The 20306-nt window shown below is 45.9% G+C and overlaps 1 protein-coding gene across 3 annotated transcripts in view; it reads left to right on the plus strand.

Moving 5' to 3' along the window:
• The first annotated feature begins 3378 nt into the window (after positions 1–3378).
• The window catches only part of LOC127580685 (ligand-dependent nuclear receptor-interacting factor 1-like), a 37767-nt gene continuing 20839 nt past the window's right edge, over positions 3379–20306 (plus strand). For 2 of the 3 annotated variants that reach the window (XR_007957863.1, XM_052034432.1), the window contains exons 1-2: positions 3382–3827; positions 3940–4306. Coding sequence is in view for 2 of the 3 variants with exons in the window: in XM_052034432.1 (XP_051890392.1) it covers positions 4248–4306 (59 nt within the window). In the remaining variant the exon portion in view is untranslated. Of the gene's footprint in view, positions 3828–3939; positions 4307–20306 lie in introns of all 3 variants that reach the window. The other variant, XM_052034431.1, reaches the window with a different exon arrangement.

Consider the following 20306-nt stretch of genomic DNA (forward strand, 5'->3'; position numbering starts at 1 on the left):
CCTGTTCCATCATCTGACAAGAACATGGCAAATCCCATCTTGGGTTTAACGCCACTTTCTTGTGCTCTCCCCGTGTCCATTGAATATCTCGTCATTCAAATGTATGTCAATCACCACTTGACCTCGCCTCCGCTGTTCTTTGAGGTAGAGAACTCCAAACCTTCACAACCCTTCCAGAGAAGAAATTCCTCCTCACCTTTGTCTTATTCGGAAACTCTGCCCCTTAGTTCTCGATACGCCTACTATGGGAAACCCCTCTCGGCACCCACCCTTTCAATTCCCCTAAGAATATGACTTGTTTCAGTGAGATCATTCTTCCAAACTCCAGTGGTTATTGGCCGAACCTGCTTAGAAGAGTCGATAATTGTAGGATATAGATTTAAGGCGACTGGCTAAGTAAGAGGTCTTCTGGGGTTAGAATGTATTTGGTGGACAGATTTCAATTGCAAGTTTCAAAAAGGGATTGGGTAAATAGTTGGATGATTGGGGAAGGAGATAGGGTCGGATCGTAGGTCTATTGGCAAAGTGGAGGAACTTGGATTAATTGGCCAGCCCCTGCAAGGTGGGCTGAATGCCGTCTTTACCTTCATGTTTCGCCCAGTCAACTACGAGTTCTTAAAGTTCGACATCCCTGTGAGCCTTTACTTGCAATTCAGTTTTGACTAATTGCAGTTAGTCTTTAGCAGGTTGCAGTGAGTGCGAATCAGCATTTTGCCAGCAGTGTCCATCAGCCTTAACTAGGAGACTTGTAAAAATAATTTTTAAAAATGCAGAGGCTGGAAATTTGAAATGTAAAAAAATGGAAAGTACTGGAGAGAAACCGAGTTCGCTTTCTGCGTCAACGACCCTTCATGAGACCTTATGCCACTGATGTGAAATTCCCATCTCTCCGGAGATTGGTGCCTGGCCCGCGGAGTATTTCCAGCGCGTTCTGGCTTTATCGTTGTGAATCAGTCTTCCCCAAGCGGCAGGTCTGCGTTAGTCGGCAGACACCAGGTGTTTTATCAACGTGAATCAGTTTCACCAGGTGCTTTGTGTGAGTCATCTTTCGCCAGGTGGCCGGGATTTAGAGAATGCTACAGAAACAGGCCGGCGTTTACCCAGATCCTGCCACGTACTGATGTGTCTGTGGTTCGGGAGGTTCTGTTAGTATCTTTGAACATCGCAGGACACAAATCAATCTACTCTTTCCCCCTTATTCATTTCTCTTGTAAAATAGTGATCACTTTAATACTAATTGCCCCGAAGTGTTCTCAATGGTTATTTTAGTCAGTCTGGGTTGTCTTAGAAGGTGAGATAGTAACAAAACGTTCGGTTTGTCTCGGTCGTATAGTTCTTGTCTGCAATGTTCTCAGAATCTTGCTCACTTCCGCATTGAAGCCAGCTAAGTGGGCCGGAATAAAAACTGAAAATGCTGAAAACGCTCGAACATTCTGTGTCCTGTTTCCGATTTCGGGCACCTGCAGTTTTCGTTTCCGTGGACCACCTCAAAGCCTTGCAATTAATTAGCATCGGTGGATTTTTGTTTTACTTCACAACATCATGCACTACTTGTGAAAGGAAGATCTCTGTCGTGTTCTGACTCTGAAACGAGATTTCCTCCTACCACACACAACACCGCGTGACTGACTGAGGGCTCCCGTGACCAATTTATTTCCAAACTTGTGACCGGCGTTTCTGGAATCGACCTGAGTGGAATTCTATTCTGAGCGATTTTACTGATCGCCTGTGGGAATCAGCTGCAGATTTGGTAGGTAGCAGTTGTGCAGAGTATCAGTAATGTGGGAAAGGAGCTGCTTCTTTGAGCGGCAAGGACGGACTGTGACAGTGTTGTGCAGTGAGGTAACATGATTTATGTGTTGCCACAAGCGATGCTGGAATCTGGAGCAAAGAAGAAACGAACTACTGGAAAGAACTCAGCGGGTCAGGCAGCATCTGTGGAGGGAAATGGACAGTCCTCCTTTCGGGTCGAGACCCTTCATCTGCACTGATGTGTTTGTTATGAATTATTCATCTCACCTCGCCCATAACCATCTGACATGGTTGCTTGAGGATGCACAGGAACAGAAATACAGGCCCCTGGGCCCATCTTGATCAGGGAGCAGTCTCGGCAACATATAGAAAAGAGCAGAATGCACACAACACCCCCCCCTCCCCCCCCCCACACACACACACTCACTCAAACAAGCATACACATACACACACATAACGGCATGCAAACACACTCAGACAAGCGCACGCACACAAGCAACCGCACACACCCACGAAACACACTCACACATCCACACACACTCAGAGAGAGAAGCACACACATACATACACAACCAGACACACAGACAAGCATACACACTCGGACACTCTCCAACACACATACGCACTCACACACAGAATCACGAGAATTTTGCGGACATCAGCAGAAAATGGGGAAGTACATTCAGCGACAACACACGCCTGCACCGGGGGAAACCCTTGGAGATATTCCAGGAAGAAAGGAGCGCACATACACATGGCGACAAAGCACACACAGTGGTAATATACACACGGACACTGAATTGATACATAGGGGTAAAACAGACACACGCACTGCACACGTGCACATGGGAAATATACCCAAACACGTAGGAAAAAAATCGAGGTCCCCGAGAGGGGGTTGAATACACATTTCGTCTTCTGAGTTTTCAAATGCAAGCCATGGATACACCAAGGCCATTAACCTCCTGCCGACAGATGGTCGGAGTTCAGCCAAACACCCAGAAATGTAGAAAATCTACCGAGATGTGGACTGAAATAAGATGAGCGCTCAGTGTGAGTTTTTACATTTCAAAAATAGCACAGGATGTGGGGTTTTCAGCTACATACGTGATGAGGGCGACCGCAGCGCCCACACACAGGCCGGGGAAGGAGCGCTGAGAGTTAAGGCTCCTTGAAGCCGTTTGAATAACTAGAACCATGAAAGTAATCAGTTATGACAACTAGCGTGTTTCGTAAATGTTTGACTACTTGTTTTCCATCATTGTGGGAATAACGCTGGTTAAACTTCCGGGTTCCGTCAGCAGAACAATAGACCGGCAGAAAATGTAACAACGTCAGTAAATTCGTGGGTGTGAAATACTGTTTTGAAATACGGAACACTGTACACCGCGAACAAATGAGTGCACTGAATATTCTACAGAATATTACAGACGGACGCAGCATTTACGTCAGGAAATGCAACGATGCCTGCTTCATAACTAATAAATATAAATAAGGTTTTGGGTATATGCAGGTTACTGCTTCAGGAAACCGATTTCCATTAGTTTCATGGGCGGCGTTTATGTGAAAAATCCGTTCCGCTGTTTACGTCACTGAAAACTGTTACGTACTGTCTTCAAACAGGTTTAAAGTAAAACGCAGGCAAAACCAAGAATTAAAATTTGCAATGTGCACCTAAAATACAAACTGGATTCAAATCTGCGATACATTTACGAGCTAAAAGCTTCGATCAACGTTCAACTCCGAGCTCTCCGGTGACGCCTCGCAGGGCTGCGTGCAAGGGTTGTTGGCGTTTGATTGACAGGCGGCGGAAAGAGAGAGAGAGGGCGCTGAGCTGACGCCCGGGCGCGGAGCGAGCCGCTGATTGGCGGTGGGCGGCGGGTCAGGGTTCGCCCAGGCTCCAATCGCAGCGAGCGTCCGTGCGTGCTGTCCGTGTGGCTGCTGCGTGGGGCCGCCGGCCGTTGGATGGACGCTGGGAAACTGCGGGGAAACTCCAAGGCGTCGCGACTTGCAGCCCGTTATTGCACCCACCAGCCCTTCACTGAGCTAAACGCCAACTCTCGCTGCTTTTTGAGGTTAAATCTATTAAGTTTGTTTGTTTTTAAGTGCACAGGCAGCTAATGACTTTAAGAGCGTGGATTTCATTGGCTGGTCACCCTGGTAACCCGCTTTCCTTCTCTTTTCCAGGGCGGAGGGCTGCAGCCCGTCGAGGTGGAGCTCTTGGTGTTGCCAGGGGCGACCCGCCTTCCCCGCCACCATTCCGGGCCGGGCCGAGGATTGTGGGGGCCACGGCGTCATTCTGGCCGCCGCCGCCGGGTGGCGCTGCGGGTAGATTTCTGGCGACCTGAGCCGGGCCAGCGAGCCCGGGGGCTCCGGCTTCACCCGGCTGGGGAGGAGGGGGGGGTGCAGACAGGATTACACACGCCTCTGCCCCACGGGGGAAGCAGGATCATCCAGCCGGGGGCTCGGCAGAGGCACTCCATTCAGCTTCCAACATGAACAACGTCCATCCCCTATTATTGCAGAACACAGACGGTTCGGGCAATAGTCAGTGGTAAGTACTGTAGAATAATTCCAATCTGATTTTAAACTGCCAAACTGGCCTGTCTAGAAGTGCTTTGATCTCGTGTCCCCCACCCCCCCTTTCTGGTAGTTTCAGCTGTGACTTTAAAAGCAAATTAATCTAATTATTTCCAAATGGAATTTCCTCGACTCCGATAGATCCGGAAACCTTTGTTCCAAAGGTGTGTATTGGAAGCCAAATCCTCCCTAGAGCGATGTCGAAATCGTCGATGATATGAATCAAGAGGGCTGAGTGTAGATAATCGTGTATCTTTCCCAGCCTGCTTTTTAAAAAAAGTTGTGAGTCACATAAATGACTAGTTAAAATTCATGAGCTGTGTGTTGCTTCTTTTAAGTTTTGAGCAGGCAATCAAAAATTATTAGGGGGAAATAATGAGGGGCAGTGACATAGAAATATTAGATCTATTCTGATCCAGTTGTTCCTAAAATGATTGGGAAAAGTTATTGAGGGTGAAGTCAGCTCACAGATCCTTTAAATTGGTGCTGTAAATCTTTGCACCTCGTCAAATTGAAGGTGTGTAGGCATTAGCAGACAGAGTGGCGGGCACCTTGATATTGTGTGCAATAAACAATAGAGGGGGTTGTGTGACGGCCAATGCGTGACTGCCCCCAACCTCAGAAGCTCAGAACCTCAGAAGCGTCATTTGACGGCGAGGAACGGCCCTGCAATGACACCGATGGCGCAGTGCCCGTACTTGCCCGCTTCGCCCTCTGGTCTCCAGCTCCCACTCCCCCAGCTGGCTCCTAGCCAGAGGCAGCAAGGTGTTCGGTGAAGGGAACGGCTGGGTTTAGGCAGAGTGAGGATCACATCAGTCCCATTGCTGCCTGCTGTCCGTGCCTGTGCTCGGCACACAGCCGCCATCTGAAGCATGAATTTTGATACGGAATCTGACGGTCTTGTCTTCAGACCTCTGGTTTACATCGGTCTTCGCTCAAATCCTGCCAGTCTCTGTTTGTCTCTCTCTCTCTCTCTCTTTGGCCGGCAGTGGCGCTGCAGCCGAATACTTGGTGTTATTACGGTGACTTCATGACGTTGCCACGCAATCATTGGCTCCTTTTATGTGCCTGCGTTCCACGGTTGTGGCCAGCTCAGCAGGCTCGTCGAATGCAATGAGCCCGAGCAAGCGTAGATGGGAGGGGCCGATTGGTGGCCTGGTTAGCACGAAATTTCCTCTCACCGAATGAAGTGAGAGGTATCAGCCTTCCTCAGATATGCTGACGCAACATGACCATCAAAGTTCCTCGTAATAACTTTTACTGTAATAAATTCCAGACAGAAAAAATCAGATTATATTTGGTATTAATGGACGATGACATTCAGGATATCCATCCATTTGGCCCAGTTGCATTTGTCGGTGGCTGTAATCGATCCAGGGAGTATCTCACTCCCGATATTAGACTTAACTCCGATTACGTCTTTGGTGGGACTGGATTAAAGAACCATCAGGCGAGGCTTCAGAATTTTCTGGTAACTTGAAAGAACAACGTCAGGACGAGTTAGAACGGACATACAAGTCATTGAGGGAGAAAATAAAATTGGAATGCTGTCTGGGTCACCATACAAATGTTTGTGTAAAGGTGGTAGAATATCCGGACTTGACAACTACAGTAGAAGATTCGGACTGCGTATGCTTCACTGTTAGAAATACTGTACCAATCAACTGTTTGATCTCTGAAGTATTACAGTAGAAAAACGAACGAGTAGTTACATAAGAAACGTTACATGCATTCTGATCCAGTTATTTCTAATCTGTTTGAAAATAGTTATTGGAAATAATTCCTATAGCCTTGAGACTGCTGCCATGTGTAGGGGTTAGCGGACTGGGTGCTGGGGATAGCGTGGTATTGCGTGCAATGAAGAGGAGAGATTTAAATTTTGAGTGAGTAACTCCAGGCACCTATGTAGAGGAGAAAATTGGCTCGTTACATTGTGTTAATGGCAGGCAGCAGCATGGACGGTGGAATTCATCTGATCCTCACTCTGCGTAAGCGGACTTGCTCCGGTCACCGAGCTCCTCCCTGCCTGTGGCTAGGAGCCAGCGGGAGAGAGGGGAGTGAGAGGCCGAGGCTGAGAGGGGAGTGAGAGGCCGAGGCTGAGAGAGGAGCGTACAGACAATGCGCCATGGGTTGCTTTGTTGAGTCATTTCCCGCCTTCAAATGGCGCTGATATTCATCAGTTGTCTCTTTATAACTAAGTGGTATCTCTTTTCGCATCATCCATTCGTGAATGATTGCATTAAGACTGCGATAGGATGTCTCCCATTTTTGTTTATAGTCAGTTCCAAACGCCTAGAATGTTGATCAAAAGCCCTACTTCCGCTAAGTATATGCAAATTAGGCAGGTCATAATTAAACCAAGTACTCTAACGTGTGAACAGCAGAGTAAATCAATGTATAGAGCCTTCAACTTTAAGTGCACGTGTTTTTGTTTTGTGCTGAGGACGAACCATCTTTTATTCCTAATGTACCTGGAGTTAATAGGAGCGGTTGTAGTTTTGAAGCATTGCCCTGGCTTGCACAGGTCCCGGCGGTTAATAGGCACCCGGGTGCAAGATGTTCGGGCCATAATGAGCAGGACTTAGATGGTGTTTAGTCCTTTATTCCTGGTGTTGGTAACACTAATCACCTGTTTGTCACCCAACTATCACACCAGAACGTGGCAGTGGCTCCGCCACTTTTATGGACCAGCAGACTGTTGAAACTTAGAATTGGTCTCTGGGGTTTGAACTAAAAGACCACTAAAACTAAAAGATTTCAAGGAGAAATATACACATAAATAAATCACTATCATCCATGCGGCATTGTAACAGTATCTCATGTAATCTCCAACTCAGATAAAGTCTTGATATAATTTCTGGTTCAATACCACAATAAAACCCACAATCGAGACGCTTAGTAAAGGCTGAAGGTGCGTGAACGGCCGCGGCGGATGATACCAGTCCTGGGCAATGATACTCTCTTTCCCGAACTCTCAACCTTTTGCTGTCCGAGTTCGCCAGAGGATGGAAGCAGCAGCGCTCCATCTGACTATTCCTTCCTGATTTTCGGCATGCGTTCTTTAATCCAGCGCTGCGCAATTCGTCAGATGAAGGGTCTCAACCCGAAACGTCGACCGTCCGTCTCCCTCCACAGATGCTGCCTGACCCGCTGTGTTCCTCCGGCATCTTGTGCGTTGCTCCAGATTCCAGCATCTCCCGTCTCTTGTGTCTCCACTGCTTCCTCATTACAATTGCAATCGAAGGGCTGGCCCTCGAATTCGCCACGGTCTGTGTTGACGTGTTGGAAAGACGGTTTACAACCGTATTCGCCTGGATAACTTCTGAATGGGCTGTTTGGTTTGAAATGAACGGATTGGAATACGAATTACATTGTTGATACTAATATTGACTGCAAACCATCGACTAATCTCGACGCGGCATTTGCAGCATACTATCGAGAAAGAGCCCAGTAATAATTACCTCTGCCTTGAGCTGTGGTGACCAAGCCTAGGGGCTTGCAACCTGTCGTGCGATAGAAGTCCTGGGGATTGAGATGATTGGCTCAACAGGGCAGGTGAGCGTGGACCAAACACACGACGAGGAGCTGGAACCACTCAACAGGTCAGGCAGCAGCTGTGGGAAGAGGAACCGAGTCAGCGCCTCGGCCTGAAGACCCTTCCTCGGAACCCCCGTGCCTTTTACATTAGGGAGGGCTGAGCCCGGCCAGCAGAGCTGCTGCCCCAGAAGTGTGCTGGATAAATAAGAAAGGCGGCCGGCCAGTAGCAGACAGGCAAAATAAAAATAATCTTTCTGGCCAAATTCGAAGCTCGGAGTCGGGAATAACCCCACCAACAGCGCGTTCCTTGAGAAATGGTGCGAACTGGTCTGTCCGCCGGGAGGATTTCGGATCAATGTTTCCGGAAGCTCACTGGGGGTTAGGTGCTGAGACTGTTCACGTTCAACACTGGTGTGCTTTGTACATCAGGTCCCGGTTCAGCGACCTGCGCAAACGCGGACTCTCCATCCACCGTGCTCATTTTGTTTGAAGGTGTTTAAAAAAAGTAGCTCCACTTGGTATCTTTCTTGGATTTAATCTTTTAGGTTGAAGGTATGGATTATAATATTAGAACGCATTATTTTGTTAAGTCTGGTTCGACCTGAAGTGTTAACTCCGTTCCTCTCTTCCCGACCTGCCGAGTATTTCTTGCATTTTCTGTTTTATTTCAGATTTCCAACTGCAGTTTTGCTCTTGGTTTTTTTTTGAAGTTAATTGATTAGAGCATACCCACCTTAAAAAAAAAGACCACACAAATTTTGTACCTTAATATCTGACACCACAGTCCCTTTTTTTGAGTGAGACTGAACTGTAACAGAAGCTGGGGAAATGGGAACCTCGCTGAGCATAGCAGAAGTCAATCAGTTCAATTATTGGTACCATTAAGTTATTCCTGATTAAATATATACGTTTCTGTTTTAAATTTCAGTTGTAGTGCGATTTTCCCCCCCCCCTTCACCTGTTTGCAAATGACCTGTTGAAATATTTGAGCTATGTCATGTGAAAATATTGAAATTCTGCCAGATGTGCTCTTGTCCAAATCAGTGATGTGTATCAAAAAGAGAAGTAATCCAGATACCAACCTCTGGGGAATACCACTGCAAAATTCCCTCCAGTCTGATAAACAACTGCTCACTTCTACTTTCCAATTTTGTCCCTTAACCAATTGTGTCTCCTCTTTAATCTCACATGTTTTAACTTTGAATTGTGTCATACTTTATTTAAATATTAAAGAATTTGGTTAAATTAGCAAAACAGCTGGATTTCCCTTTAACAAATCCCTGCTGACTTTAGTATGCTAGTCTATATTTTTTTTTCCCTAATGACATTGATGGCCGGAGACCCCTTCTACTGATGCCATTGATGACATTCTAATGACTGGACTTAAAGTAAAATGGTGCATTCTGATATTATAATCCACACCTTCAACCCAAAAGAGTAAAACCAAGAAGGACACCATGCACAGCTTTTTATTTAACACCTTCAAACAAAATGAGAACGCATGGAGAGTCTGGGTTTCCCCAGTTTGCTAAACTGGGACCTAAGGTACATTCAGCCCGTTGAGTAGATGCTGGCTCTGGGAGCATTCCTGTTAACCCAGTTACTTCCCTGTGATGTATTCTCCTGCCATTCATCATTTATAGTGGCCAATTAACCTACCAGAACATCTTTGGGATGCAGTCATGGGGAGGATGTCTAAGCACCTGAGATCAGGAAAGAACCTGGGTCACAGACCACCCACCTTTTTCCACGTGCCAATTTATTATTTCTTCTCTTCTGGGTTTTTTAAATCTCTGAATACTCCCCCATCACTGATATTAGGTTAACTTGCCTATCATCATTGGTTTTTGCCCATGTTTTTGGAACTAAGGTGTAAGCCATTCTACTATTGTACTTGATCTTTGCCTCCTTGTTCAGTTTTTTAGATTTTGCGAATGTCTTAATTACTTATTAGTTTTCTATTGCATTAAGAGGGGCATGTATTTGTCTAATATTTCACTTTTACTTTGCTAGCTGACTGTACATGTTCTTTTTCCCCATCATGGGACTTTACTTAAACCACCATCCTGTTAAAGCCACTCATTGTTCAGCTCATTTTGTTTTACATTGTGTTTGACTGACCTTGCATGCATACAAATAATTCAAACCTTGAGAGTTTGCTTAGAAGGTTATATTTAAAAAAAAGCTTCCATTGATATAGTCCCTTTTATGACCTTGGGTTTCCAAGCCAATGAAACACATTAAATTCCTTTTTACATTTATAATGCAGTGACATGCCAGCTCTTTCGCAAACCGCAACCTCCAACAATGTATGATGTCCAGGTAGCAATCACGCCATTGTTCAAAAGCGTGCCATTGGAAGATGGGCCCTCCTGTGGTGAATTATTTCTCCAGGACCGGATTGGACAGTCAACATAGAATCTATGTCCACATTTCTAGAATGGGACTTGGAAAGAGAAAACTGCAGTGGCCCATCTCTGACCCTCTCTTCCCTTTGTGGATCTTTCTGTCTCCATCTCAGACTAGCCAATAACATCTTTTACAAACCCACAGATGCCCTCAGTTGCTTTGACTATACATTTTGTCGCATTGCTTCCTGGAAGGTCACCATTCCCGTTTCCCATTTTCCTCACCTGACCTTCCTGGTGCCTGCCCCTTTAATTCCCGCTCCTTGTCTGTCTGCGGCCTCCGCCATTTCCATGGTGAGGCCCAACATAAACTAGAAGAACAACATCTTCCGTCATGGCCCTTTGCAGTCTTGTGGAACGAACATTGAATTCTCCACTGTCAGGCAAACTGCTCTCTCATCATTTCCCATTGTCATGCTGATGTCCCTTTCTCACCCTGTTGCATTTGAATGCCTTGCTAATGGTCCGTCCTACTACTTCTTATCACGTGACTTGTCTGAATCTACCTCCATGCAATCTTTTGCCTTTTACCTCACTTCTTCCCCACCCCCACCCCCGCCATGCTTTATAAACTAAACCTTCCACTCTCAGTTCTGAGGAAGGCTTGCTGACCCAGAAAGTTGACTGGTTTCTCTTTCCACAGATGCTGCTTAACCGGTTAAGTCCTTCCAACATTTCTGTTTTTGTTTCAGATTCCAGTATCTGCATTTCTGTTCTCCAAGCATGCTTTTCCCTGCATGATCTATGTCTGCTCCATTATCTTGCATCAGCCAGACCTTTAGTAGAGTTTCTTTTGAAAGGAATGTCCTTTCAAAATCCTGAGCCATGAGATCATCCATTATTTTGAATACAGTCTTGGGGTGGGCAGGCAGACCACGTCGTGGATTCACAGGCCTGAGGTTTGAATCCAAGTGGAAGAAAATGAAGGGTTGTTTTGGCCACATTGTCATATAGACTTGTGTAATTGTTTATGTTATAGTTACGCTGGATACTAAGTGACAGACAAATATTAGTGATGTTATTCTGAAGTGATGCACACTGTTAAGTTTATAAATCTGGAAGAATATCTTTGGTGAGGAGAATGGCTCACAATTTCAGCGAGAATTTGGAGTAGTGAGCTAGTTGAGTTCTGGTGTTACAGATTAAAGCAGTTATCTTGATGTAATCTCTATCACTCCAGCAGTCCTCAGTAAAAAAAAAACCTCCTTGCTATCATCAGTCTCCTCAAAGCCCACTTCTGTTACAATTGTCACTCCACTATTCAATCTTTCACTCTCTGTAGCCAGCAGCTGATGCAAACTCTGCTCCAAATTTAATATCATGCATGGTGTCCCATTCAGCTATCAACCCTGAGCTTGCGTTGGGTCCTGGTGTGGAACCAGCTCTTAAAATTCTCAAAGTTATTTTCAAATCCCTGTTGTGCCTTTGTAACTTCCAGAAGCCACAAAGATCACTTGGATCTTTCCAATCCTTAATTTCTGGTCTCTTGTACATCCCTGATTTCTATTGTGCTCTCAGTACCTTCAGCAGCCTGAATTGTGGAATTGCCTCACTATCTAAGCAAACATTATCATCTCACTATCTCACTCACTAGTAAAGACATACGGGTAGGTTAATTTGTGTTTAAAATGGGCGGCACGGACTCGTTGGGCTGGAAGGGCCTGTTACCACGCTGTAAATAAAATTCTTCAAAAAATTTTTAAAAAATTTATATCTCTATCACTTCCTTCCTGGCACTCCTGACCTGCTGAGTTCCTCCAGCATTTTGTTTTTTTGCTCCAGATTCCAGCATCTAGTTTCTTGTGACTCCTTACATCCTACATGTAAGGAGTCACATGTTTGTAGTGCTTTGTGTCTTCTGTCCAAATATTTCTTTTTGAAGCTTGTCATCACGTTTAAACTGGTAAAGTTCCTTGATATTTTACCACATGCAGCAGACAAATTGGTGCTGTAATAAATCTTGCTTGGTTGGAGATTTTCATAGATCCTATGGAGAAATACTATTGGTTTACTAGGTTGTGCAGAAGTGTGGTAATTGTCTAAATTATCATGTACTGAATTGGTTTTAATGGGAGCCATCAAAATACTTCAGAAATAAATAGGTGAAGTAAGCATGAAGAGACAAATAGAAGTGGAATCTTTCTGGTTCACAGGCCCCCACTGTATTACTATCAATGGTGATGAGGAACCATTATTGAAGTAGAAAACCAGTTTGAGGGATTGTGTTTCATAGAATATGCTACTCAGGAACTCTACAAAGCGTGGCAGTGGAATGCAGAATCCCCTACTAGAACAATTGAGAAAACCTAGTTGATAACCTAGTGAGTTTGAGACACTTAATTTAAAAAAAAGCTTGCATTTGATTAGAGTTCTTTTGCAAACTGAGAAAACCCTGTGGAGTGTTTAAGTTGCTGGTAACCCAGATGACAGGACCAACAATGCAAAAATGGGAGTTCAAATAGTAATGATATTTAAATTTTTGTTCTTATTCTGGAATTTTAAAATAGCAGGTAGCCTTGGAAGTAATGCCCATAAAATTACTGAATAATTGTTAAAAACCCATCTGGCTCATGAATTGAAGGCATTAAATAAAGTACCACATAAAATATTATTCTACAGGATAAGAGTACATTGATTTGAGGGTAATATAGTGGCATGGATAAGGACCAGCTAACAGAAACCAGGAAGTTGAGATAAAGGGATCACTTTGAGACTGGCAGTCGGTAACTAATGGGGTACCATAGGGTTAAGTGCTGGGGGCTCAACCATTTCAATATACATTTTTCCCAGGGTTGGGGAATCGAGGAACCTGAGGGGCAATGCTTTCACCCAGAGGGTTGCCCGCATATGGAATGAGCTGCCAGAGGGAGTGGTTGAGGCAGGTACATTAACAACATTTCAAAGACACTTGGACAGGTACATGGATAGGAGAGGTTTGGCAGGATACATGGGCAAATGGGACTAGCTTAGACAGGAATCTTGATCGGCATGGACCAGTTGGGCCTTTGAGCCTGTCTCTGTGCTATATGACTCTATGTTAATGGCTAGGATGAACCAAGTGTACTGTAGCTGGGTTTGCTTATAATACAGGAAGGATAGCAAATTGTGAGGAAGAAACAAAGAGCCTGGAAAAGGATAGTCCCCATCAGGAGAAGAAAACGAGTGTCCTTATCTGGTCTATCCTTTAAACCATCATAACTGCCATATTACAGCAGAAGAACAGTCTACTTGCATCAAGTGGGGCAGGCACAGTAGCATAGCGGTTAGCATACAGTGCCAGCGACCCGGGTTCAATTCCGGCCGCTGTCTGTAAGGAGTTTGTACGTTCTCCCTGTGTCTGCGTGGGTTTCCTCCGGGACTCCGGTTTCCTCCCACCATTCCAAAGACATACGGGTTAGGAAGTTGTGGGCATGCTATGTTGGTGCTGGAAGAGTGGCGACACTTGCAGGCTGCCCCCAGAACACTCTACGCAAAGATGCATTTCACTGTGTGTTTCGACGTACATGTGACAAATAAAGAAATCCTAATCTTAAATTCAAACACTGGCATGGTTGCTCGCAACCTAATTGCTGGTTTAAGTTCCGAGAGCTGGCTCCCAGAAACCAGTGAAACAACAACTTGACTTGTGGAGTAATACCTTCCAGAAAATGTGCCAGACCTGTTTCTCGGAGTCCTTGCATATGTACTGCCCCATTTGCAGGACAAACCCATCAGAGTAAGTTGGTGTAACATTATACAGGCAGAAAGAAGTAGGCCTGGGAGTCCTCAACATTGACTTCAGACCCAATAAAGTCCCATGGCAGCAGTTCAAACATGGGCAAAGAAACCTCCTCCTGATCATCACGCAATGTCTTCCCTCTTCCATATTAAACAGCACTTCATGGAAGCTATGAAAGTAGGAAGGGCACAGAATGTACATTTGGTGAGAAACTTCACCGACTGTCACCAAGAATGGTTTGCGAGCAGTATTGCTGGCCAAGTCTCAAAGGACAAGTTGAGTGAACCAAACTACTTGACTTCATCCTTGCCCACCTACCCGTGGCAGATGGATGTGACCATAATGGCATTGGTTGAAGTGAACATGGCGCTGGCCTCCTGGAGACACTGTTTTTGCTTCACACTGAAGATGCACTGTATCCTTGTGTGGGACCACAATCGTGTTAAAAGGACCAGACTTGAAACCGATATGGTAGCTGGAAACTGAGATCTGTGAGAAGCAGTGGGCCATCAGCAGCAGCAGAACTGTACACCACCGGCTGTAATCTCATCATCTGGCAGTCCATTTCAGTCAAGCCATGGAACCGACCCTGGTTCGATGAAGAGCACAGCGGGGCACGCCAGGAATGGCACCAGGCCAGCCTAAAATGACATGCCAATCTCATGAAGCTGCCACACAGAACATGTGTGTTAAGCAAGAAAAAAATAACATGCAATGGATGGCCAATTGATCTCACTGCCAATGTATCTGATCAAAGCTGTGCAGTCTTCTGGCATCCAGTTGTGAATAGTGGTGGACAATTAAACCACTGGCATCAACATCCTCTGAGACGAAGGGGCCTAGCATGTAAATGCTACCAACGAGGCTGAGGCACTAGGAACTATATTCAGCCAGAAGTGTCAAATGGACAATCCATCTCGGCTTCCTCCTAAGATCCCCGTCATCATCGTCTTCAGCCAATTTGATTCATTTCATTTTCTATACCATCAAGAAATGGTTGACAGCACCAGATACAACAAAGGACCAGAAGCATCAGACTGTAGCACCAAGTACTCCTGTAGTGAGCCTATTCTTGTACAGGAACAAAACTGGGATATATCTGACAATGTGGAAAATTGTCCAGGTATGTCCTGTGCAAAAAGGGACAAATCCATTTCCACTAATTACACCCAATCTGCCTGTTCTCAGTTGTAAGCAAACTGAGGTAAGATGTCATTGAGAAGGCCATCAGCTCTCATTTGCTCCCCAGTGATGCCCAGTTTGGGTTTCACCAGGACCAATTGACTCTAGACCTTATTGTGGTTTTGGTCCAAAGAGTTCAAGAGATGAGGTGAGAATGACTGTCCTTAATATTAAGGCAGCATCTGACCAACTGTTGGCTCAATGAACCCAGGTACAACTGAAGTCGGTGGGTATTAAATCGAACATACTTCAATGGATAGAGTCAAACCTTGGACAAAGAAAGATGGTTGTGGTTGTTGGAGGCAATCATCCCAGCCTGATGATATCCTTGTAGAATTTCTTTGAGGCTGGGTTCTAGGTTCAATCATCTTTAGCTACTTCAAGCATGACCTTCCTTCTGTCATAAGGTTAGAAGTGGGGATATCCACTGATGATTGCTCAATATGCAACTCCTCAGCAAATGAACCCAGTCCTGCATGCAGCAAAACCTCTGACATTTTGTGCATGGACTGATAAGTCTCAAATAATGTTCGTAATCGGGTACCAGGTAGTGATCATCTCCTAATGAGAGAACCTAAATCATCTTTCGTTGATATTCAGTGACTTGCCATGATTGAACAAAAATTTGACTGGACCACTCGCATACAAATCTGAGGCTACAAGAGCAGGTCAGAGGCTGGGTATACTCTGGTGAGCGACTTGCTGCTTGACACTCCAAAATCTTTCCACCATCTACAAGGCAGGGAGGGCGATCAAATATTCTCCACTTGCCTGGATGAGTACAGCTCCAACAATGCTCAAGATGCTCAGCAACAACCAGGATTTAGGAGCCTACCTAATTGGTAGTCCATCAACCACCCTAAATATACAGGCACACTGTAGTTGTAGTGTCTACCACCTACAAAAATACTTAGCTATTGCTCATCTCAGCTATTCTGCATCTCCCAAACATACAATCTCCACCACCAAAAGAGACAGTAGCAACCGATAAATGGGAGCACTTGCAAGTTCTCCTGCAAATCACAAACCATCCTGGGTTAGGCTGCATCTGGAGTAGTACTTTCAATTCTGGTCGCCCCATTGTAGGCAGGATGTGGGGGCTTTGGAGAGGGTGCAGCAGAGGTTTACCAGGATGCGGCCTGGATTAGAGGGCACGGGCTAGAAGAAGATGTTGGACAAACTTGTCTTATATGGAGCGGTGGAGGCTGAGGGGAGACCTGATAGAAGTTTATAACATTCTGAGAGGCATGGATAGGGTAGACAGTTGGTATCTTTCTTCCCAGGGTCAAAATGTCTCATACTTGAGGGCATGCATTTAAGGTGAGAGGGGATAAGTTCAATGGAGGTGTGCGGGGCAAGTTTTTTTTTCCCACACAGAGAGTGATGGGCGCCTGGAATGTGCTGCCAGGGTTGGTAGTAGAGGTGATTAAGAGGCTCTTAGTTAGGCATGTGAATGTGCAGAGAATAGAGGGATATGGACATTGTGTAGGCAGAAGGGATTAGTTTAATTAGGCATCTAATTACTAGTCTAATTAGTTCAGCACAACATCTAACTAGTTCTATGTTCTATGAAAATATTGCCATTAATTTATTATTGTTTTGTCTGATTCCTGGAGCTGCATTATCAAAGTACCTTCACCAGAAGTTCAAGAAAGTGGCTCATGTTCTTGAGGAAATAATCACACACATCCTGAAATATGAATACATTTTAAAGAAACCCTCTCTGCAGCTATTGAAGTACTTTCGTGGTGCCTAATGTTGAAAACATGCCAGTCTAGTTTATACACAGAAGGTCTCCCGAATGCAGTCCTGGCCTTGGGTGCTGCCTGTGGGGTCCTTGCATGTTCTCTTCGTGATCACGTCGGTTTCCACCAGATGCTGCTGTTGCTTTCTACATACCAAAGATGCACTGCGACTGTAAATTGGATACTCTAAGTTATGCACGCTTTAAAAGGGGGAATAACACTACACCTGTGCGAATCCCCACAGCATCTAGCGACCCTGTGATCTCTGTCTTGGAGGCCAACGTCAGAGCATCCTTCAAGAGGGTGAACCCTCACAAGGCCTCTGGTGTTCTGGCAGGGTACTGAAAATCTGTGCCAACTAACTGGCTGGAGTGTTCAAGGACATCTTCAAACTTTCACTGCTGCAATCAGAGGTTCCCACTGGCTTTGAAAGGGCATCAATCATACCGGTGCCCAAGAAGAGCAGGGTGAGCTGCCTCAATGATTGTCGCCTGGTTGCACTCACGTCTACTGTGATGAAGTGCTTTGAGAGGTTGGTCTTGGCTACAATTAACTCCTGCCTGAGCAAGAACATGGACCCACTGCAATTTGCCTACCGCCGCAACATATCTACAGCAGATGCAATCTCACTGGCTCTTCGCTCGGCTTTGGAGCACCTAGACAACAACAATACAAACGTCAGGCTGCTGTTTATCGATTACAGCTCGGCATTCAATACCATCATCCCCTCAGTACTAAACAACAGGCTTCGAAATCTGGGCCTCTGTACCTCCCTCTGCAACTGGATCCTTGACTTCCTTATCGGGAGACCACAGTCAGTGTGGATTGCTAATAACATCTCCTCCTTGCTGAAAATCAACACAGATGCACCTCAAGGATGTGTGCTTAGCCCACTGCTCTACTCTCTCTACGCTCATGACTGTGTGGCTAGGCACAGTTCAAACACCATCTATAAATTCCCCGATGACTCCACTGTTGTTGGCAGAATCTCCGTTGGTGACAAGGAGGCGTACAGGAGTGAAATAGACCGGCTGGTTGTGTGGTGTCGCAACACAACCTCGCATTCAATGTAGCAAGACCAAGGAATTGATTGTGGACTTCAGGAAGGGGAAGTCAGGAGAACACACACCAGTATTCGTTGAGGGGTCAGTGGTGGAAAGGGTGAGCAGCTTCAAGTTCCAGGGTGTCAACATCTCAGGATCTATCCTGGGCCCAACACCTTGATGCAATCACAAAGAAGGCACGCCAGCAGCTCTACTTCATCAGGAGTTTGAGGAGATTTGTTATGTCAGCAAGGACTCTTGCAAATTTCTATAGATGTACAGTGGAGAGCATTCTGACTGGTTGCATCACCACCTGGTATGTGCAGCATCGGAAGAGGCTACAGAGGGTTGTAGACTCAGCCAACTTCATCACGGGCACAACCCTCCCCACCATCAAGGATATCTTCAAGAGGCAGTGCCTCAAGAAGGGGGCATCCATCATTAAAGACCCTCACCACCCGGGACATGCCCTCTTCTCATTACTACCATCGGGGAGGAGGTGCGGGAACCTGAAGACCCACACTCAACATTTCAGGAATAGCTTCTCCCCCTCCGCCATCAGATTTCTGAACAGTCCATGAACACTACCTCATTATTCCTCTTCTGCGCTTTTTTTGCGTAACTTATAGTAATTTTTTTTATCTTTGCACTGTACTGCTGCCACAAAACAACGAATTTCACGCCACTGGTCAGTGATAATAAACCTGATTCTTATTTTCCCTTTTTACTGAATGGCAAAAGAATCAAAAGGGGAAGTTGGTGAGGATATAGGAAGGAATAAGTTGCAGAGCTGCAGGGGAACAAGGTGATGGAGAATTTGACTGATGAGATTGCTATGGAGTGGGCTGGCATGGATTAAGTTGGTCAAGTGTCCTTCTCCTGTGTTGTAGTAAGTATGGTTGAACTGAATTGGTATTGAAGAACCCTACCTGTTTTGAATGTTATGGCTGTTGCACAGAAAGACCAAAGAATCCTGGCATTTCACAATTTGTGCTTAAAATAGTCTGGGAACATTTTAGATTAGTGGTTGTAATTTCATGTATTAGATTTAGCTGGATAGAATGCTGCTAATTGTAAGAACTGGAGAATTACATTAATGTAAAAGTTCAAAGATATCCCTTGTGTCCTTTTGATGTGCCATGCCATAGAATTGATGCACACAGTTAAAAAATTGACGTTGATCTGCAGGAACCTGTGATGAATGTTATGTGGAGTTGAGAAACATATTGCAGCATTATCCATCGGGTGCACTAAATATAGATCTCGAGCAACATTGCAGTGTGTTGACTGTGCACCTGAGGAATCCCAACATTTCATTGAATGTTGAATTGAGAAACCGCATGATTCATGTGGAATGGAACTGGCCTGAAGCATTTCTATGTGAAGTGGAATACTCATCGTGTTGACTGCAGAACTGATGACCCCTCTTGTTGAACTTTGTGTTCTGATTTTGAGTTTAACTCCTACTGACGAGTCCTATTTTGCTCAGGTCAATGTCACGCGTTATGCACCATTGTCTTTTTTTAACGATGTTTACAATAGTCACATTTTATTGGTGGATTTAGGACGATTATAGCCATGAAATATCATAGCTCTAAATATCAGTAGCCAGCTGCCGGCCGCTGAAAGTTGCACTCGACTGAGAAAAGTGGTTTTCCAATTAAAATAGGAACGTCCGTCACTGCTCCCGGGGGAGGGCGTGGCCCCGGCTCTGGGTGACGTCAATGAGAGGGCGGGGCCCCCGGCTGTGGGTGACGTCAATGAGAGGGCGGGGCAGAGTCCGGGGAGCCCGCGGCTGGAACTGGCGGTGACGTGGCTGAAAGGGCGTCACCGTGGTTGGAGGATTGGGGGAGGGGGGAAAGAGGGTGGGTCATGACGTGTCGGAGGGGGCGTGGTCGGCGTCAGGCGGTGTGCTGAGGAGGTTGGCGGGATGTGTGGCGCCTGACGTTGGGATTCAAATGTCCCGGCGAGGGCGGAGGGTTCGAGTCCCGCCCAGTCCCTCACCGGACCGCCGGCCGGGCATCTCAGCTCCTCCAGGGTGGCAGGTGGACCGGCGCCGGACTCCTGAGCGGGAGGCGGCGGCTTTACATGGGCGACCTTGCAGGGTGTGCGCCAGGCATAGCCCCGTCAGGCTGACCGGGGCCATGGAGGGAAGGGGGGACTCGGGGGCATGAGATGCACCAGTGGTAGAGATAGGGTTGGGTCACTGGATTGGGCTGATAGTGGGTGCGGGTTTCAACGTTTTACAGATGGCCTGCTGGCAGAACCCAGTAGGTCGAGCAGCATCTGTGGTTGGGGAAGAATTGACCTCTCCAGTCGAAACCCTGCATCAGTTCCCCCC

The sequence above is a fragment of the Pristis pectinata genome, chromosome 20 (assembly GCF_009764475.1).
Source record: "Pristis pectinata isolate sPriPec2 chromosome 20, sPriPec2.1.pri, whole genome shotgun sequence".
Taxonomy (NCBI): domain Eukaryota; kingdom Metazoa; phylum Chordata; class Chondrichthyes; order Rhinopristiformes; family Pristidae; genus Pristis; species Pristis pectinata.